This window comes from Sminthopsis crassicaudata, chromosome 4 (genome assembly GCF_048593235.1).
Source record: "Sminthopsis crassicaudata isolate SCR6 chromosome 4, ASM4859323v1, whole genome shotgun sequence".
Taxonomy (NCBI): Eukaryota; Metazoa; Chordata; class Mammalia; order Dasyuromorphia; family Dasyuridae; genus Sminthopsis; species Sminthopsis crassicaudata.
The window spans coordinates 21,234,558-21,254,618 of record NC_133620.1 but is presented as its reverse complement, the minus strand read 5'-3'; the positions used below and the strand labels follow the sequence as shown (position 1 = coordinate 21,254,618).

Genomic DNA, 20,061 nt, shown 5'->3' with positions numbered 1-20,061 from the left:
CGCCAAATACTTTCTTCATCTCATCCTCAGTTTCCTCATCTGTAAAATGGAGAGAATACTTCCACCCATAACATGGATTGTGCACCTACTAGGTGCCAGGCACTGGAGATTCGAAGACAAGAGAGGAAGTGATCCCTGCCCTCAAGAAGCTTATGTTCCCTGGGTGGAAGGTGGGAGTCATGGGGAAGGAAAGCAAAGAAGGGCAGCAGAAGTCCTTTCTGACAGGACAAGCAGGGCATTAGCCATGGAGGGCCCAGCTGGTGCTTCCAGGGATGGAGTCAGGAAGCCGTGAGTTCGAATTCGACCTATAACCGTGTGACAGACAATGCGCGGCTCACGTAGTCTCTGTTCGGGTCAGCTAGTAATAGCACCTGCGGGGGGGGGGGGGGGGAAGGATTGATGGAGAAAAAAGTACAGCGTCTGGCACGGGGTGGGCTCCGACATTTATTCCCTTCTCACAATCCCCATTTTACAGGGGAGAAAACTGAGGCAGGAACCTGCCGAGAGACTTGGGGAGCTGGGTCTCTCTGCGGGGAGACCGCCTCATTTTAGTCCCCCGAAGCCCGGCAAGGACGGAGCGCGGAGCGGCCGCTTTCTAGGTTTGCTGACTGACGGACGGATTAATGAATAGGTCGGGTGAGCTCGGCCTTGGGCCAGGAGCGGTGGGATGGGCGCGCCCTCGGGATCCAGGCCCCCTCCTCCTGGCTCCGGGAGCGGAGGGGAAGGAGTGTCCGGGTCCCTCGGAGCCCCGAGGTGGCGTCGGCGGGGACTGATGGGGGGGAGGGGGGCCCGCGGGCAGCGTCCCTGGGCACTCGGGCCGGGGGGGGGGGGGGGGAGCGTGGGGGGGTGCGCGCCTGTGAGCGTGCGTGGGGGGAGGGGTGGGGCGGTGAATCACGGCTGGTCCCGCCCCGGCGGCTCCCAGGACTCGGGGCAGCCCGGGCTGCTCCTTTAAGAAACTGCCCCGCCCCACTCCGCCCTCGGGGAGCCCCGCGGACACTCCGGCCGAGGGACGGCAGCGGGACGCGCTCGGGAGTCACACACAGGGCCGGACGGACGGACGCGGACCGGGCTCCGGAGCGCAGTGAGTCCGCTGGGGGCGAGGCGGGAGGGGCGGGCGGGAGCGGAGCCCCGGGGCCCCTGGGCGGTGGCAGCTGCTCCTTGGGCGGGGCTGGCTTGGGCTGCGCCCCCGTGACCCTCCCCCCCCAACCTCCGCCTCGACTCCCGGAGCCGATCCTGCCCCTGGCCGGCCCGGGATCCCAAGCTCGCTCCCGAGCTCCCCTCGGGGCTGTCTCTGCTTCTGCCTCTGTTTGCTCTTCTGTAAAATGGGGCGGAGAAGGGACAGATGCCATAGAGCTCATTAAGGTCCCTGCCAGCTTGGGATGCCCATCTTCTGGGTTCTAATCCAGCGCCCCCTCAGCTCCTCCCTCCCCTCCCCAACCGCTGGGCTCTAAGACCTCCTTCCTTCTCAGAGCTGACTTTCCAGGTTCTAAGACCCCTCCCCGACTTTCTAGGCCCCTTGTCCCAGCTCCAAGTTCCTTTCTTCCCCTCCCTCAATCGTTTTCTATCAAAAGAGACAGAGGATGCAATGGGAAGCGTCCTGGCTGGGGAGTCAGAAGTCCTGCGCTCAAATCTGGGGCCCTTGCAGACCGAAATCTGGGTTTCTGTGACTGGTCCGTGGCTCAGAGCCGAGACCTGCTTTGTGCTCTTTCCGCTCCTCCATAAGCTTTAGCCATTATCATTCCCCCAGCTGCGACGTTCCATGTTCTACAGGCTTGAGCCACTCTGAAGTTGGCGGTTCTGTTGCAGTTCCCAGCTCTAGCATCCTTCGTTCTAATGTTCCTCCCAGCATTGCTCTCTTGGCTCCCAATCCTCACCATTGGAGGCTGTGAACTGGAGAAGGGGAGGGCCACTCGCTCCATCACCCAAAGCCCCTTTAAGGCTGAACTCCAGAGCTCCCAGGGTCCCGGCTTCTGAGGGACGTGGGAAACAAGCAGTCCTGCAGTGCAGCCCCCAAACACGTGGTTCCCGTTACAGGCCCCCGGTCCAGCTTGAGCATCATTCACTCTCCGGACGCTCCTGACTGATGTGACGGTGTTCCTGCTGCCCACCCGGGAAGAAGCTCTTTTGAACTCCTGCCCCGGCCCGGCCTGCCCCGACTGGCCATGGTTAGTCCCCTGATAAGTATAACCCCCCCCTGTGCCCGTGAGCCCTTCCCATGATCCTGTCTAACTTTAAACCAGCCTGGCCCCAGTGGGGAGGCAGAGGCAAGGTGAGAGGTAAGACGGATTGGAACCAGAACTCTGGGAGGTGATCTGGTCATTGCTACAGGCAGCCTGCCACAGAAGAAAGAGTCTTTGAGTGCTTTGAATCCAAAACACTGACTGTTTTATAAAAGTGAGTGACAACAGGGCAGAAAGCCAAGAGGTTCGGGTTCAAATCCCACCCCGGACACTAATTGTGTGACCCTGGGCAAGTTGTTGAATTTCTCTCGGCCTCAGTTTCCCCCTCTGTAAAATGAGGCAGCTGAATTAGACAGCCTCTTAGTTAGATCTCTTCCTGCACTAGAGATAGTTTCCTCCATATGTCAGACAGAGTAAGGATCCTTCCTTTGCCTGCCTTCCACAAACTAAGGAAGAGGGAATTATTGGTGGACATGAAGCTGTTCACAACCCACGATGCTCGCTCTAGAGGTGGAAGAGACCCTAGAGGCCATCTAATTTAGCCCCCTGAAGGGCAGGGAAATTCAGTGACTTGGCCACAGACCTTCATCCACAGAATCAAGGGACTTAGCCAGCTAGAATAGAGAGTGCTGATGGTAAAATTAGAACTCAAAGCCTCTGAATCCAGAGTGGGGGCTTTTGATCTAGGGAGAGATAAAGGAAAGTTCCAAGTCTTTTTTTTAAATGAATTTTTATTTTGTATAATTAACTTGACAATCCTTACCTCCAACAGCAAAACATACAAAAGAGAATTAAAGGAAGGCTTATTTGTGAATCAGGCGCTTATGAGTCAGGGACTTCTCGTGGAAATATAATGCATCCAGCTGGTAACAGTTTCCCTGTTTGTTAGTTTCTGCTTCAGGACTTCCTTTTGCTTTCTTCTCACATGACAAAGTAATAGAGCAGCTCTCCGCCACCCTCTAACCGCCCTGCCAAGCTCAAGCTGGATTTCTAAGGGACCTTGGGACTGAGGGGAAAGGGCAAAAAGGAAAAATTTCACCTTTCTAAATCTTCAGAAAAGCAGCAGAATTATACTTGGAAATCCTTTTACCTGAGGCAAAGGAAAGGTGGGGGTTGGGGAGTTTTGCCAGTGGAGGTGGTAGTATGAAGGGGGGTGACCCATTTCCCAGAATCCTACCTGGGGGTAAAAGCTGGCATTGGGGGGACAGGGATTGCAGGGCCTGAGAACCCAACAGGGAGGCCAGCTGAGGAAGGAGAGTCACAGAGATTCCGGCAGGGGGGAGGTGGGGGGGAGCAGGGAGACTCTGGCAGGGGGAGGGGGGGCAGGGTCCTGGTTACCTTAGTCTAAGTGCTCTCTGTCTTGCCAGCTGCCGATTCCTAAGAGTGAGTCTGAGTCTCAGACTTAAGGGATTGGGGAGGGAGAGGACTTTAGCACAGGAGAAAGAGCAGGGCCTGTGAACCAGAAGTCGAGCCCCCCCCACTTTCTCACCTCAAGTTTGATTAAGCCCCCTGAAGTCTTGGCTCCTGCCCATCATTCCCACCACTAAACTGCCATCCTCTACATCACCCATGGCCTTTTCCTCAGGCCCCCTTCCTCTCCGCAGCTTGGGACGCCATTGATGGCCCCCTTTATCATGTTCCCTCCGCTCTCTCGGAGTCTTCTCCCTCTTGCTCGCCCTGCTCCTCCTCTTCCCTCTGGCCGTGCTTCCTCCGTCTCCTGGGCAGGACCTTCACCGAAGGCGCAGTTGCATTACACCGGGAGGCCCCCAGACTCTCTCGCCTCACTCCTTTGCAGGGCCCTCCGCCCCGTGCCCTTCTCCCCACTGCCCGGCCGCCACCCCAGCGTAAGACTCTCACCGGGACTGTTGCAATGAGGCACCTTTGTGCCTCCTTCCCTCAAGTCCTCCTCCGTGCTGCTGACAGCCATCTCCCTCAGCAAGGCTGAGCCACGTCTCCTCAACTCCAACACAGACACACACTCACCCTCTGTCTCTGTCTCTGTCTCTGTGTCTCTGTCTCTGTCTCTCTCTTTCTCTCTCTCTCTCTCTCTCTCTCTCTCTCTCTCTCTCTCTCTCTCTCTCTCTCTCTTTCTCACACACACACACACACACACACACACACACACACACACACACACACAGACTCCCAGTGTATCCTAGTTTGAAGATGGAACACAAACGTTCTTCTGTTTGGCTCCTTCTTCCTCTGCCATTCTTCCCAGGCTTTGCTCCCATCCCTGCTCTCCGATCCAGCCCCGCCGCCTCCTTGCTGTCACTCACGTCCCTCTGGGCGCTGCCCTGCGGCCTTGCTCTGTGCCGTCTCAGAGAATGGAGGCCTGGGCCTCCCACACAGGCAGTGCCTCCAGTGAGAAGCCCCAGAGTCAGAAGTCGTGAGTTTGCCCGCCTGCCCTGTAGCATCTTTAGGGCTCAGGGACAGTTATGGTGCCCATCTGTGCCTCAGTTTCCTTCTCTGGGTCAGATGAGGTCATCTCAGTGTCACCCCTGTGACCCTTTTTCTTCGCTCCCCCCAGGTGAGGTTAAGCTCTGCCCCGGCCTCAGTGACACTGCCTCAGTCTGCCTGTCCTGGGTCTTGGAGCATCCTGTCTGTCTGTCCCAGGAAGGGCGCTCTTCCCAGTCAGAGGGCAGAGACCCTCTTGCTCATGTGTGGCAATGATACTAATCCCAGCTCACATCTGTATCATGCTGTTAGTAGACCCCTTATGTATGCACTCTCATTGCACCCCAGGGAGGTCAAGGGTCGAAAGCTCACAATCCCATTTTACAGAGCAGGAAAGGCTCAAAACCTGGGCTGACTTGCGCGGCTCCCCCAGCCAGAGATGGGCAGGACCTCAGGGACCTGAGGCTGGCTCTTCCGCCTCCGAGCTCAGGCCTCTTTCCCCAGCACCTGATGAAGTCTTACAGGTGGATCGGACTAAGTCACTTTCCCTGGGGTTGGGGCTCTGTATCGGCCTGGTCAGTGGTGCCGGTGTCACGAACTCAGGCAGGAGTCCTGGCCCGGCTCCCTGAGCTGGCCCCCCGAGGCCCACCTGACTCCCCAAGGCTCCCCCGGCTCCCCAAGCCCTGCCCACCCCCCTGCTGCCCCCAGGCGGGAGTCCCCGTTAGAGTTCCTGGCACTCTTGTCCTGCTTCTGCTTAGATTTTGCCAGGGGTGAGCTCACCTCCCCCCATGAGAGCCCATTCTCACCGGGCCTCAGGAGGCTTTGGTACAAAGGGAGTAGCAGAGGCCCGGGACTGAATCCTCCTTCCAGCTCTTTTCTACTTCCCAAACCCCTCCCAGTTCTGGTACTCTAGCCCAGGGTTCTCCCCAGCTTTCCCCTTCTGTGTTCTAAGGTTCCTGACCCAGCTCTAGAACCCTTAGGCCCGGGGTTCTGCCCACCTCTCCCCTTCTGTGTTCTAAGGTTCCACCTGGCTCCAGCATTCTAGGCATCTAGTGTGATGATCCCTTGTCCAGATTATCTAGGAAATAGGGCACTTACCATTACTCTCCAGGTCTCCTTCCAGGGCTGACAGAGCTCCTAATTGAGCCCAAGGGCAGTGTAGACGAGGGAAGGGCAGGCAGGTGCTCCAGCCTTTGAATCCCAGCACTGCTCCTTCCCTTGGAAAAGCCCCTTTCTTCTGCTCCCAGATCCTTTATTGGAAGAAGTGAGCTCAGCTCGAGGTGCCCCCCCAGGCCCAAAGTGCCCAGTGTCCCAGCATGCCTTGCTCTCCCCTCCCCCCCCAGGCACGTCCACACATTGTGTTCAGCTCTGGGACCACGGAGGGACTTTCTCCATCCCTCCCAGGACAATGCTCCATTCTGGGGAGAGGATGTGGAGCCGGGCTGCCCGTGACTCACCCGTGCCAGGGCACCGGCTGCCCTTAATCGCTTTTCCCCTCTTGGACTTTGTTAAAAGACATTCCTGAAGCCCAGAGTCTCCCTGAGGGACTCCGGCCCAGCCGGGCAGGATTCTGGGATCGGGGTTTGGCTGTTTTGGACGTGGGGAGTGTGGCCGGGGCAACCGGGAGGGGAGATGTTTTCATTCCAGTCCCGGAGGCTGTGACATTTGGAGGCTGAGGTAGGGGGGGGAGGCTTTCTGCCCTCGACTTGGCAGAGCCGTTCTCTTGAGCAAAGAAATGGAGTAATCCAAGGCAGAACCTGACCACCAACATCCCGCCCGTAGTGGGCCCCAGCAGCGTCGGGGGCCACGTCTAAAATTAGATTTTGTTTTGTTTTAGTTCTTTGGGCGCCTTCTTGTTACCCCTTAGTTCTAGACGTTGCTGGGGAGAGTGCCAGAGAACAGAGCGAGCCCCTGGTCGGGTGAGGGAAACTGAGTCACAAAGTAGGAGGGACTCGGGGACGGGCAGAAGTGAGAGAAAGCTGAGCGGCGGCAGCTCCCAGTGCCAAGCAGAGCTGGCCTCTCGAGGATTTTGGTTGAGGGCAGAGGCCCCTTTCCTTAACAATTCTGGGCCCGTTTTCCCCATCTGTAAAAAGGGCTTGGACCAGAGCAGGAACTCTTAACCTGGGATCCATGTCTACAGCCAAATACTGGGAAATATGAGCAGTCTGTACCGCCGAGGACTCTGGAGCCTAGAATTTGGATGGGAAAAAAATCAATTTTTTTTCCTTTTCTTGCTAAATTAGAGCTGAAATTTAGCTTTTCCTAAAACTGCACACAATCATTATTCCAGGCAAGGGTCTGTGGGCCTTCTCGCACTATGGTCACAGGGGCCCGGTTCACTGGCGCCGTGAAGAAGCTGGGGGCCAGATGCCTTCTAAAACTGTAGTCAACAAACATTTAGTAAATTCAATTACGTTAAATTAAATTAAAATAAATTAAATTAAATTCCAGAGACTTATACCTGGAAACAGCCTCTCCTAATTCCATTGTGGCGTGTGTGTGTGTGTGTGTGTGTGTGTGTGTGTGTGTGTGTGTGATACATACATACACACATGTTTATATACACACACCCCTTCCCCATTATCCATCTTGATTCAACTGCTTTTCCATCCACGAACCAGCATTTATTAAGCACTTGCTGCATGCCAGGCAAAACTGATCGCTGCCTGTCTCAAGACGCTTCCACTCTCCCCCAAGAGGCCGTGTATGATCGCTCGGAGTCGGGAGGGTTCCGGGTTTGAGTCTACTCCTCAGGATGATCATCGGAGTCACAACCCCTCGGAACCTCGGTTTCTTCATTAGCAGGAGGCCGGGGATCTCTCTGAGGAGCCAGCGGGCTCAGGGAGCTCAGGGATTCTGGGAGTCCCACTTCATTCCGTCCCAGTGGACGCGGTCGGTGCCCACATAAATGACAATTTGTTATACGCATAGGAGCTGGGGATGAGGCTCCGGCCGGAAGCCGAGGCCCAGGGGGCCCCCCAGCCTCAAAGACCTGCTGGGGAGCCAGGAGACAGTTGTCCTCCCCTCCCTCAGCCCATCTTCCTCTGATTAATTCTTCTTTCTGCTTCCCGTACTTCTGGGCTTTATCAATATCTTATAAATATATAAATTATTATGTTTATAATTTTATATTATGTAAATAGCATAGATTATATATTAGGAATCCTATAAACACTTTGTAAACATCCATTCCCTCCTCCAAGAGAAGATGGTTATCTGACCATGTCCCATAGAAAATGGTGAGTGAGGGATGGCTTTCCGGCTGTCCGGCCTTGTCTCTGGTTGAGTCAGAGGCCCTGGATTCAAATCTCACCTACTCCACTTACTGCTTGTGTGAATTTCTTTACGCCCCTCAGTTTTCCTCATTTACAACACGGGGGTGTTGGGTCGAGGGTCCCGGGGCCCCATCCAGTTCTGGGGGCCTCCCCTCCGGTTGCCCTTCATGTGTGTGTCTCTCTTTCTCTGTGCTCAGACCTGTGACCGCAGGGTGGCTTCCTCTTTCCGGTACGGGGTGACCATCACGGGGGCGGTGGTCCTGGTCACTGGGACGCTCTGCTTCGCCTGGTGGAGTGATGGAGACATGGAGCCGGCCGGGAGCTCCAGGACGAAAGCCGCTCTCCCCGGGAGGACCGCCCCCCCGGCCAGCACCACAGCCTCCCCGAGCGCCCCCCAGAGCCCGCTGCTGAGGTCCGTCAGCTTCTTCTGCTGCGGCGTCGGGGGGATGCTCCTGCTCTGGGGCCTGCTCTGGTCGGCCAAGGCCAACGTCCGCGCGGCCCCCCGCTTCTACCACTGCCGGCTCCCCGCGGACCTGAGCTACTTCGCAGCCGAGCCCGCCCAGAAGTGGAGCTCCAGGTCAGTCCGAGGGGGCTTGCTGGCTGGTTGGGTCCTAGCTTGGGCGGGGGAGCCGGGAGGGGGAGGGGGGCAGAGTGCTCGACGCGGCAGGAGGACATGAGAGACAGAGTCTGGGACACCCGGCTTCTCATCTTCCGACATTCCCTCACCGAGTCACCCGATGGGCCTCAGTTGCAAAATAATACCTCCAGCCCCCACCTTGCTGAGCTGCATGAGATGATTGACCTAAAGAGCTTTATAAGCATCAGTTATTAACATACGGACCCCCATCCAGCACTAAGACAAGAGCTGATACTGGGGAACCCTTCACCAATCGCTAAGATCTCTGTATACCTCCTAACTTAATCCTCACAGCCACCACCTTAGCGGCTCAGGGCACTTCTGTGGTTCAGCTTCGGACCTGCAATGTCTTCAGGGAAAGGCACTCTGGGGGTGAGAATGCACGTTTCTAATGGCAGGTGGGTGACAGTCTGCTTGACTGCAAAGTGCACTCTGCTCCCCGCTGCTTTTGTATAATCAAACCCATTTTACAGAGAAGAAAACTGAGGTAGGAGGCTGGAAAATGATTTTTTTGAGGTCACATGAGGTCAGGATTTGAATCTTAGGAAGCTCAGAAGGGATGAGGAGCTGAGCAGAGGCCTGAGAAGGCAAACGTGCCGACTTATGAAGGTAGGATCCCTCTGCAGCCCTGGGTCTCAGTTTCTTCCTCTTTAAAATGGACTGGCTAGCCTTTGAAGTGACTCCCAGATCTAAATAGATCATTCCGTGACTGCAGCGGCAGAAAGTTCTCTGCTGACTTTTAGTCCGGATCTCCTGGAGGCGTCCAGGCCACAGAGTTAGGCTGGAAGGGACTTCAGTGATTATCCAACCCACCTGCCAAGCTTTTAGGGATCAAGAAACTAGGCAAGGGGCAGCTGTGGCGCAGTGGGTGGAGCCCCAGCCCTGAAGTCAGGAGGACCCGAGTTCAGATGTGATCTCAGACACTTCCTAGCTGTGTGACCCTGGGCAAGTTGCTTAACCCTAATTGCCTCAGGAAAGAAAAACAAAGGAAAGAAAAGGAAAGAAAGAAAATGTCAGAGAGAGAAGACGAGAGAGGAAGAGGAAGAGGAAAGGAAAAGGAAAGAAAAGAAGCTAGGCCGGGGAAGCCACCCATCAGTAGGGAGTGTGCTGGGACCTCGGAACCCCCAAGGCCACCCGTGGGTCCCCAGTACCCTGGAGGGGAGGCCCTAGTGAGGGTGGGCCCAATGGCCCCCTTCCTCAGGGGTTGCCTAGGTCTCACCTTTAGCCCTGGCCCAAGAGAAACCAGAAATTGGAGGGCTGGGCCTCCTCAGCTCATCCCCACCTCGTCTTCTCCTCCTCCCTTTAATTGCCACCCCCCCCCTCCCCATGGGTCATCAGGAGCCGATCAACAAAACACAGGCTCTGTGTCCGACCTCAGCCTCCAGGAGGCCGGCCTCTGTGGGGACTCTCCCTGCTGGGCCGGAGGACAGCCCAGGCCTGGCTTGGACCGCGCCCTCCCTCCTGCTGTTGTCTCTGCACATAGGCCTGTGTTTAGCCAATGCAGCCCCAGGCACAGCCTGTCCAGGCAGGGACACCATCACCTTCAGCTCCAGGGGCGGCTGATGCCAGCTCAGAGCCTCTTTCCCAGGGGGCCGTCAGGGACAAGCTTGGGGGGGGGGGGGCTGGGAGGCCGGGCCGGACTGACGCACTTTCCAGGAAAACCTAGAATGTGAGAGGAAAGACCCGGAACAACTGGGGCAGGAAGGCTCTTGAGGCATTGGACATTGGAGCTGGGAAGTACTGTGGGGCACAGAATACCAGGACTGGGAAGGAGCTTAGGTTGTGTTTGGAGCTGGAAGAGAGCTTAGAGCAGAGATCTCTTCTGCCTTGATTTCCTCATCTGTAAAATGGAGATAGTGAGAGCACCTCTTTCCCAGGCCATTTTGAGGATAAAAGAGGTGATATTTGTCCAGCTCTCTGTAAGCCCTGAGCGCTAGAGCAATGCTGGTGATTGTCGTCCTTACTGGGACGTTCTAGGGGCACAAGGCACTTCCTACAATGCTAGCTACACACACACACATACATACATACATATATATGTACACACAAACACATATATAATAGTCCAGTAGCTTGAAACCGCTTTGCAGGCCCGGGCCTAGACCGTGAGCCCTGGCGACAAAGAACGCCTCTCCTGGACAGGCCATTTTCTTTAAAGAAAACCCCTGCACCATTCACATCAGTGTCTGATGCTTTGCGAGCATAAAGTGGTTCTGGCTCCAGTTCATATTTTTGTCCCCAAACCGACCACTTTGGGAAGCTAGAGAAGGAATGGCCAACCACTCCAGTGTCTGCCAAGAGAACCCTCCAAAGTGGAGCCACACAGTTGGACAGGACTGAAAGCAACAGTGCATGTGTAGTTATTGTGCCAATCAGTGGGGACTTTCTCTGAGAGAGGGAACAAGTCACACCTCTACGGGCCTCAGTTTCTTTATATGTCAAAAGAGAGGATTGGATCCAATGAACTTGAAGGCCTTCTCAAGCTCCAAATCCATTTTCCTGTGTTAGAAGTAGAACGAGACTGGGAATCATCCTGGAGCAAGGGTTCTTTTACATTCTGTCCATGGAAGACCCCTTTGGCAATCTCGTCAAGTCCATAGACTGTTCTCCAAATAATGCTTTTACAGGCATTTAATGATATCACTGAGAATTACCAAAACATAAAACACCCAATTATGAAAAAAGAAACCCAATTATGGCGAAATGCAGCTGTCAAGGTATTTTTTAAAAACAAGTTCGTGGATCCCCAGCTTAAGAACCCTGAGCTGGTCCGACTGTCCCATTTTTTAGAGGATAAAACTGAGGGTCCAGGAAGATCTCATTTATCCAAAAGTAATTTAGGGGCTCAGCAGGGATTTGAATGAAGATGCCAAATCCAGAGCTATCTTTAAAAGATGCGGTAGTTCTTAAAACACAAACTAAATTGTACTTCCCATTCAGTTTTCTCAAGCTTTTGGGCAGCTTTCACTCTTTCCTGGGCCCTGTACCAGGTGCTGAAACCATACCTGCCCTCAAGAAATGGATGAAAGCATGTACTACGTGAATAAATACAAAGTGGATAGAAACTAATTCAAAGGGAGGAGATGCCAAATCTGCTCTGAAGGGCAGTCTGTCAATCACAGGACAAGGGCTCGCAGAGGGCACAGGGAAGGACTGGGAAGAATGGGATAAGGTCAACATAAATGGGGATGAAGGAGCAGGGAAGGAAGCTACGGCCTCCACTGCCTGAGACTCCAGAAGTTCAAGGGTTATTTTGAATAGAATCATAGAATCCTGCCCCAGTAATTGATTTGGTGCAATTCTAGGTGGTCACTTAAACTCTGCCTCAGTTTCTTCATCTGTAAAATGGGGAGAATAAGAATGTCTACCTCCCAAAGTTGTTGTGAGAATGTGCTGTGCAAACTCCAAAATGCTGTATAAATACTACCTATATTATTGTTATTATGACAATTGGCCATCCAGCCTCAGCCTAAAGAGAAGCAGAAGAAATCTAAGCCCCCATAAGCCTCTTGGAGACAGCTAGCCTGTCTCCCTATTGAATTCTCTTCCTCATGATAAATTGGGCAGTCTTTGTACGGCATGATCTTAAAGCCCTTTCTCATCCTTCTCCTGTGAGCGCAAGCCAGCTTAGTAACATCCCTTCTAAATGTCGACCCTACACTGCACTACACATAGAGTCTCCACTGAAAGAATCGCACCAAATCAATTACTGGTGCAGGATTTGAATTTGTGTCTCCCTGACTCTAAGTTCACTGTTCTATCCATTCCCCCTGGATAGGACATGGCTGGATTGGGCATCCTAGGTATGGGCCAGATTAAATGGCCGTTCCAGTTCTCCATTTCTGCTTGGCCCCTGAAGGAAGGACAAGGGGCAAAGAAGCAAGTTAGGTTCCGCACAAGGGAAAACTTCACGAGGAGCAGTCCCGCCAGGTGGAGTGGGCTGCCTCGGAAGGACCTGGGCTCACCATCATGGTGGGGCTTCAAGCCAAGGCTGTTTTTGCTACTTCAGTGGGACCATGGGAAACTTGGCCAAATGGATTTTGCTAAATAAACCCATCAGCCACATCCCCCTGACTAGTAACCTTGTCAAAACAGGAAACGAGGCTAGGCATGACTTTGTTGATCTTGAGGAGGCCCTGGAGGACTTTTTGTGATGAGTGCTTCTTTCTTCAGTTGATCACCAACCAGCCATTTAATAATAGGTTCTGGGATTTTGCTTTATTTTCTGGTTTACACTTTCCAGTGGAAAACTAGACTGACTTTTGACCTTTTCCAGTCTGGGAACATCTTCCTCACTCTCCATGACCTTTCAGACAGTAGCTTTCAGAGTAGCTCAGAAAGCGCACCATAGTCCTTTCAGGGCCCTGCCTTGTTGTTCCTCTGGGCTGGTGATTTAAATTCATCGAGGGCAGCTAGAAGCTAGCACTCTTCTCTTCTCTACACTTATGGTATGTTTCCCTACCAGCCATTTTTGCTCTGCCCTTTCTACCCAAAGCTCATTTTCCTTGGCGTAGAAAACAGAAAAAACATTTCAGTGCAGTAGCTTGGTCTTCTCTGTGCTTCGCAGTTGTCATTCCATTTACCCCATCCCTACATCCAAAAACCCGTCCTTCCTTTCATTTCTCCCCCATGGTTTGAACAACAAAGACCCGACCCTTTGTCATTGTCCTTAGCGTCCTGTGCCAGCCTCAGCCCATTCTGAGGTATTCCAACAGGACCGTCCCGCACTTGGGCTTACTTGCCCTTGCCCTTGCCTATATAAAAACTGAAGACGTCTCTTTATAACCTAAGTCGGTTGAAGAGTTTTTGGTATCCGTTTTTTCCTCTTCAGACAACTCCCTCATCCCCTCATTTTTGTATCCTCAGGATTCCACCCATAAGCACTTCCCATCTTCTGTGGCTCTCCATCCATGTCCACTAACTGGGGGTCCCCCAAGTCTCTGTCCTGGGCCCTCTTCCCTTCTCTACCTAAAGAAACGTCAGCAGTTCCTCTGCATTCAGTTCTCCAGCAGAGGACTCACAACCCCGGAGACAAAACTCCTGACAAGGAATAGCTCATTCCACAGTCGTAGCTCCCCACCTCTCCAAGCCAGAGGGTTTGGATCTAGAAGAGACCTTGGAGAACATTTCGTCCAACTTCATTTGTTAAAGAGGGATGCAGAGATGCTACCCAGAAGCCACATGTATGCTGTACATGAGAACATAGGTTCTTGTAAGGATACTGGATCTCACGTATAAAGCAGTTCCCCCTCTCTGTATTTTACAAAGGAACAGATTGTTCCCAGCAGTGGGAGGTGATTTTTCCACGCTCATGTGACTAGGAAAAGGCAGGTCCTTGGCTTCTAAATCCAGTGGTTTTCCCCCTTACACACGGTGGCTTAGTATGTATGGAATTGTGGTTCAGATTGTCACTGCTATCAGATTTCAGAGAAAGAATTAAAACCAGCCCTGCAAGCCAGCTTCTTCTAACCCCAACTGGTGTGGACACACCCAGGGGCTGTGGGGAGGGACTCCAGCGGGCCTCTTGATCTCAAATTGACAGCAAACTCTGTGAGGATTCTCCATCTTCTTTGTCTGGGCTGATTCACCTGACATCTGTCACCTTCCTCTGGCAGCTGGCTGATGGGGCTCAGGTGTGGCCAGGATCCTTCTTATTGCCTCCTGAGCAGTAGAAAGGTAGGTCTGGAAGGGGAAGGAGGAAGAGTTCTGCAGTACTGGAAAGAGGTCAACACTTCAAAGCTGGATGGCTCTAAGGTTTAACGTGTGACCTTGATTATTTCACCTACAAGGCTCACTCAGTTTCCCCACCTGTAAAAAAAAGAGATGCTTTCTTTTCTGGTTATCTAATTGATATGTTAACCAATCAACTGACAGACATTTATTAAGTACCTACTGAATGCTGGGCACTGGGTGAGGTGCTGAAAATACAAAGATAAAAATAAAACAGCCCACCTGCTCTCAGGAAGTTTACATTCTTTTGAGGGGAAGGGTTAGATGAGCAGCTAAGTAACTATACTAGCCCTTTGAGAGGTAGTCTGTACGTTACTCTTGCAGTGGTACTGAATATTGTGTTTAGACTTATTCTCTCTCATTATCTTTCTCTATGTCTGTTTCCCTTTTTCTCCATTCAGTCTGTTCCGAGGCCCAACTACCTGGAAACATGACAGTATCCCCAGTGCATAAAAAACTCTCACAAGATTCTTGCCATCACCCACTTCTCTCCTCCCCTCAGCTAAACTCCTGCTCTGGATTAATATACTTAGCACAGTGCTTGGCACAGGATAAGCAGTTAATAGATACTTTCCTTTTTAGCAAAGCTCTAAACCCTCCGAAAACCTCACCAAAGTCATCATTTGCCTGAAGCTGCCCTCTCCAGAGTCAGAAGTTCTTTATTGCCACATCCCACGGCTTTTTCTCAGGCTGCATCCTTCCTGAAATCTCGGCAGCATCCTGCCCTGTTGACCATCTTTTCCCCCTACAATCTTGGGGCATGGCTTTCTCCTGGTTTTCCCTCTACCTCTCTGACCACTCTTCTTAGTTTCCTTGGCTAGTTCTGTGCCATGCCCATTAACTATGGGTGCCCCAAAGGGCCCGTTTTCTCTTCTTCCTGTATCTTCTAATCCAGCGAGCTCATCAGTTCCCATGCGTTCAGTGACAATTTCCATGAAGATGACTCTCAGATCTGGACTCTCTTTTGACCTCCATTTCTGTGTGACAAAGTGCCTGATGTACGTTTTAAAGTGGTTATCCCATAAGCACTTCAACTCAGCCTGTCCCAAACTGAACTCATTAGCTTTCTCCTCATGCCCTCCCCTCTTCCTAACTTCAATCAATAAGCATTTATTAAGTGCCTTCTGTGTGCCAGGTACTGTGCTAAGTGCTAGGGAACAAAAAGAGGCAAAAGAAGGAGCTTACAGTCTTATGGGGAGATAACATGCAAATAAATATATACAAACCAAGCTATATCCGGGATAAATAAAAACTAATTAACAGAGGGGAGACACTAGCATTACAATGGATTGGGGAAGACTTACAGTAAAAGAAGGGAGTTTAATTGGAACTTAAGAGCAGCTGTTACTGATGAAGACCCCATCATGCTCCTGTCACTCCAGCTCCCAACCTAGGGGACCTCGTGGATTCCTCACTAGCTCTGACTTCCACCCTGGCATCCCCCCCCCATCCAATCTGTGGCCAAAGCCTGTTGATTTTCATCAACTTTGTCATATCTCTCCTATGTGTCTCCTTCTCTCCCGCCTCACCCCAATACAGAACCCATCTCAAGCCTAACGAGAAAGATCGCAGCAGTGGGCAGCATGAAGACCCGATTTGGTCTTTCTTGGGCATTGGCAGAGACAGTAGCTTGGACACACATACACATTCACACACACTCACACTCACACACACTTACATATACACACACACACAAAGATGGGGGACTGGAGCCCGGGCTGGTAAACTCCCAATCCAAATGCTTGGCTTCCTGCCGTACTCACTGCCCAGGTCCTTTCCAGCTCTAAAAGTGGGGGATACCAGGGAAAAAGCAGAAAGGTCTGTGTGCCCAGACACCATAGAACTTGCCGAGAAGAGCCATGGCTCTGCCATCCCGTAGGGATGACTCATGCTAGGTACATGGGAGCCCCAGTCGGAGTCTTCTTTTGTTGAACAGATTGTAAAGTTCTGGTGTTTCTTGGGGCAACGAGGGAAGTCTATAGAGGGGTCTCATCACATCCATCCCTGGTATTTTATAGAGGAAGAAGGGAAGGAACTTCCCCAGCTGGTTGGGAGAGAGCGAGGACTTGACCCCTCCCTTTGTCCTGGTGTTCCTGAGGGAGGCGGGACTCCAAAGGCCAGACAGAAAGAAGGGCCAGTGCTCCCTACCTGTGGGACTCTGGGCTCAGGATTTATAGAGATGGGGAGGGAGGGCCGGGGGGTGCAGGGCAATAGCAACCTCCTGCCCATTCCCCACCAGCCTCTCCTGAATGGATGCAGATACTTTGTTAAGAACTTTGTTAGCCTTCGGGTGCTGCAGAAATGTTTGGGTCAGCTTGGCACAGAGGGGAGACAGAGCTAGCCTTGGAAGACCTGAATTGGAATCTTACCTATTTCTTGGTTGTGCCACGGTGGGCAAACCACTCGGCCTCTCTGAGCCTCAGTTTCCCCATTTGCAAAACAAAGGAGTTGGATCAATCACATCTACGTCCCTTCTGACAGACTTACAAAACTGTGTGCTCATGGACAAGTTGCTTTTCTCTCAGAGACTAAGTTTTTCATCTAGAGAACAAGGACTACTAGTCATATTGTCCGACTCTATAAAAAGGCTGCAGAAATGTGGGAGCCTCCATAGGCCTCCAGCTCCATCGCCCTGTTTTCTCCAGATTCCACTCACACCCTCTCATTTTCCCCCCTCTCTCAGCAGCTGGTCATCTACCTCTGTGCCCACCTATGAGATGGCCGTGACCTGTAGCCCCCCTGTCCCAGAAGAGGAGGAGGAGAACGGACCACCCCCATACAGCGGGGCTGACGGCCTAAGACCAGCAGGACTGATGCGGAGCATATCCGACGGGGCGCTGCTTGTTACTCCCCAGCTGGAAATGTGGAGGAACCAAGGGACGGCCTGGGTCAGCCCCCCACCCAGCTACGAGAGCCTCGATGCCCGCGGCCTGTGACCGACAGCCAGCCCGAGCCAAGCTCTCTTTTCGGATGCTCGATTGTTGGCGCTGCCAGGCGAAGGCTGACCAGGAGCCCCCAGCGAGGCGTTCAAACCCAGGCCGGTCTCTGTCCCTCCCCGGGGACAACCAGGCAAAACAGGCTCGAGTCAAGGGGAAGATACGTTTGGGCTCGAATCCAAGAAAGCTTCGGGCTTAGACCCTCGATGGACCGCTGACTCGTGTGTGACTTGGCCCAATGCTTCACCTCCCGTATTTTTTCTTTGATGAAAAATGGGAATTTTAGACCCCAGGTGGATGTCAGGAACATCTGTGAGAAAAACGAGTCTGAAAATAATTTTGTAAAGTAGAATATGACAGAGCTGAGAGGGGTTTGTTCCAGAGAAGCAGCTGCCCCTGAGGGTGGGGGAGGATCAGTGTCTCTGTGACCCCTCATTTGCTACATCTCATCACTCTTCCCCCAGCAACTCCCAGGAGACAAACCGGAGAGAAGAAAAGGGCCTGGAACAAATCACTTCTCTCAGCCTCGGCTTCTCTGTAAGATGGGGAGAATCGGCTCTGCCCTCTCCATTGTAAAAGTCAGGCCAACCAGATGGAGTTATCAGATACTAGAACTTTAGTTTGAATGGGGGCGTGGCTAGGTGGGGGGAGAGCTGGGGGCCAAGCACTGGTGCTGACCTGGGATGGATCCTTCCCCTGGGAAACCTGAATAGAGCCGGCTCCTCGGCCCTGGAAGGAAGGGGGAGGAAGGCACAGGGAGAGCTGGGGGGAAGAGATTGGCCCACGAGGCAGTCCGCAACAAACCCTCGGATTTTATCTGAGTAACTCCTTTCTGCAAGGCCTGACTGAGGGAGGGCATGGAGAAGGGCAGAGATCTCCCCCTCATGGAGCTAACAATCTGATGGAACTAGCAGAAAGAATTGGTCTGGAAGAGCTGGGAGGGGCCTGAGAACAGGGGATGTCCGAGCTGGGAGGGGGCTTAGAACAGGGGATGTCAGAGCTGGGAGGGAGCTTAGAACAGGGGAGGTCAGGGCTGGGAGGGGCTTAGAACAGGAGGTGTCAGAGCTGGGAGGGGCTTAGAACAGGGGATGTCAGAGCTGGGAGGGAGCTTAGAACAGGGGAGGTCAGGGCTGGGAGGGGCTTAGAACAGGGGGTGTCAGAGCTGGGAGGGGCTTAGAACAGGGGATGTCAGAGCTGGGAGGGAGCTTAGAACAGGGGAGGTCAGAGCTGGGAGGGAGCTTAGAACAGGGGAGGTCAGAGCTGGGAGGGGGCTTAGAACAGGGGAGGTCAGAGCTGGGAGGGGGCTTAGAACAGGGGAGGTCAGAGCTGGGAGGGAGCTTAGAACAGGAGATGTCAGAGCTGGGAGGGAGCTTAGAACAGGGGGTGTCAGAGCTGGAGGGAGCTTAGAACAGGGGGTGTCAGAGCTGGGAGGGGGCTTAGAACAGGAGATGTCAGAGCTGGGAGGGAGCTTAGAACAGGGGAGGTCAGAGCTGGGAGGGAGCTTAGAACAGGGGGTGTCAGAGCTGGGAGGGGGCTTAGAACAGGGGGTGTCAGGGCTGGGAGGGGGCTTAGAACAGGTGAGGTCAGAGCTGAGAGGCCGAGACAGCTAAAAAGAAAAATGAAGGGCATTCCACTAGCAAACAGCCCAGTTCCTTTGAACGCTGGGCTCTCACATCACTTCCCCCCCTTTTTCTGGTGGCTTCCCTGGTCCTTACAAGAGGGATTTTCACTGAGACTAAGGACTATTTTCCCCCTGAATCCCTAGCACTGAGCATGGAGTAATTGATTAATAAATGCTTCTTGAATGGAAATGAGGTGAAGGCTGCTGACTGCTCATGCAGAACAAGAAAACACGTGACCCCCGCCCCCCATTCCCAGGTCACAGTCTTCATCTGCACATGGCATTGGGGGAAGAACAACCGGGACACTGGAAACCTGCCACTCACTTGTTTATGGTCTTCGGCAAGTCACTTCCCTCCCTTGGACCTCAGTTTACTTTCCTGTAAAAGGAGGACATTTTACTACATTATGTTAGAGCTTCTAACATCTCCGTTCTAAGTCACTTCCTGGTTCTGAAACTCTGAGCTGATGTTCCCCACCTCTGACGTTTGTGTTTTAAGTGTTCTCCAGCTCTGACGTCCCATGGTGTAACATCCCTCCCTCTAGCTGCAACGTCCTGTACTTCAGTCTTCGTGATCCCATTTGGGATAGTCTTGGCCCAGATACAGGACTGGTTTTCCATTTTCTCCTCCAGCTCATCTTGCCTCCACCGAGGCAAACAGGGAGAAGTGACTTGCCCAGGATCCCTCGGCTAGGAGTGTCTGAGGCTGGATTTGCACCCAGGACTGGATTCCGAGCCCAGGGTTCTCTGACGTCTTCCATGTTCTCACAGACCCTGTTGCAGTCCCGTGCTTCTCTCTCTGGTGCTCACCCCCTTCCCATTCCCAAAGGATTAACTGTCCAAATCAGGGCTGAGGGTTTCTGGGTCTCTCCAGCTGGAGAATGTGAAGTATTTCCCTTGGGGCAAGCAAGTTAATGAGCTGCAGGTGTGGGAAAGAGCCCCCTTGGGTCCTGGGTTCTCCCCGCTCTAGAAAGAGCAGGGCAGCCAGATTGTGAGTGCCTCCGGAGGCCCAGAACTCGGGGGGAGAAAACGGGGATCCCAGGGGTGGCCATAGGCCAACCCTGCAAACATTCTGAGCTCGGTTCGGGATCTGGATTTGGGCCCTAAAAGGAGCTGGGAGAGCGTTCGATTCAACTCCACCCTCCCATTTTACAGGTGAGCAAACAGAGGCACAGAGAGGGCAAGGGAATTTCTCCTGCCCCCTCCCCCCCACTCCAGTGGTCATGGCTGGGTGGGACAATTAGCGCTGTCCAGCACTTGTGGTAGCAGTGGTGACAGGCTCACA

General features: G+C 53.2%; 1 protein-coding gene across 2 annotated transcripts; it reads left to right on the top strand.

The window, feature by feature from the left end:
• The first annotated feature begins 377 nt into the window (after positions 1–377).
• Positions 378–18,156, top strand: TMEM61 (transmembrane protein 61). 2 transcript variants are annotated; one of them, XM_074265838.1, is made up of 5 exons: positions 378–599; positions 923–1,081; positions 2,035–2,165; positions 8,050–8,429; positions 16,903–18,156. In XM_074265838.1, the coding sequence occupies exons 3-5, from the start codon at positions 2,163–2,165 to the stop codon at positions 17,153–17,155; spliced, it is 636 nt and encodes a 211-aa protein (XP_074121939.1). In that variant the 5' UTR covers positions 378–599; positions 923–1,081; positions 2,035–2,162; the 3' UTR covers positions 17,156–18,156. The 2 variants fall into 2 exon arrangements, with proteins under 2 accessions (XP_074121939.1, XP_074121940.1); XM_074265839.1 differs by lacking the exon at positions 378–599 and having other exon boundaries at positions 902–1,081.
• The last annotated feature ends 1,905 nt before the right edge of the window (positions 18,157–20,061 follow it).

What these genes read in the sequence shown, in the direction of transcription:
- TMEM61 (XM_074265838.1), top strand. An exon ending in GCCCAGAAGTGGAGCTCCAG is followed by an intron (nt 8,430 to 16,902) that starts GTCAGTCCGAGG and finishes CCCCTCTCTCAG; the next exon opens with CAGCTGGTCATCTACCTCTG.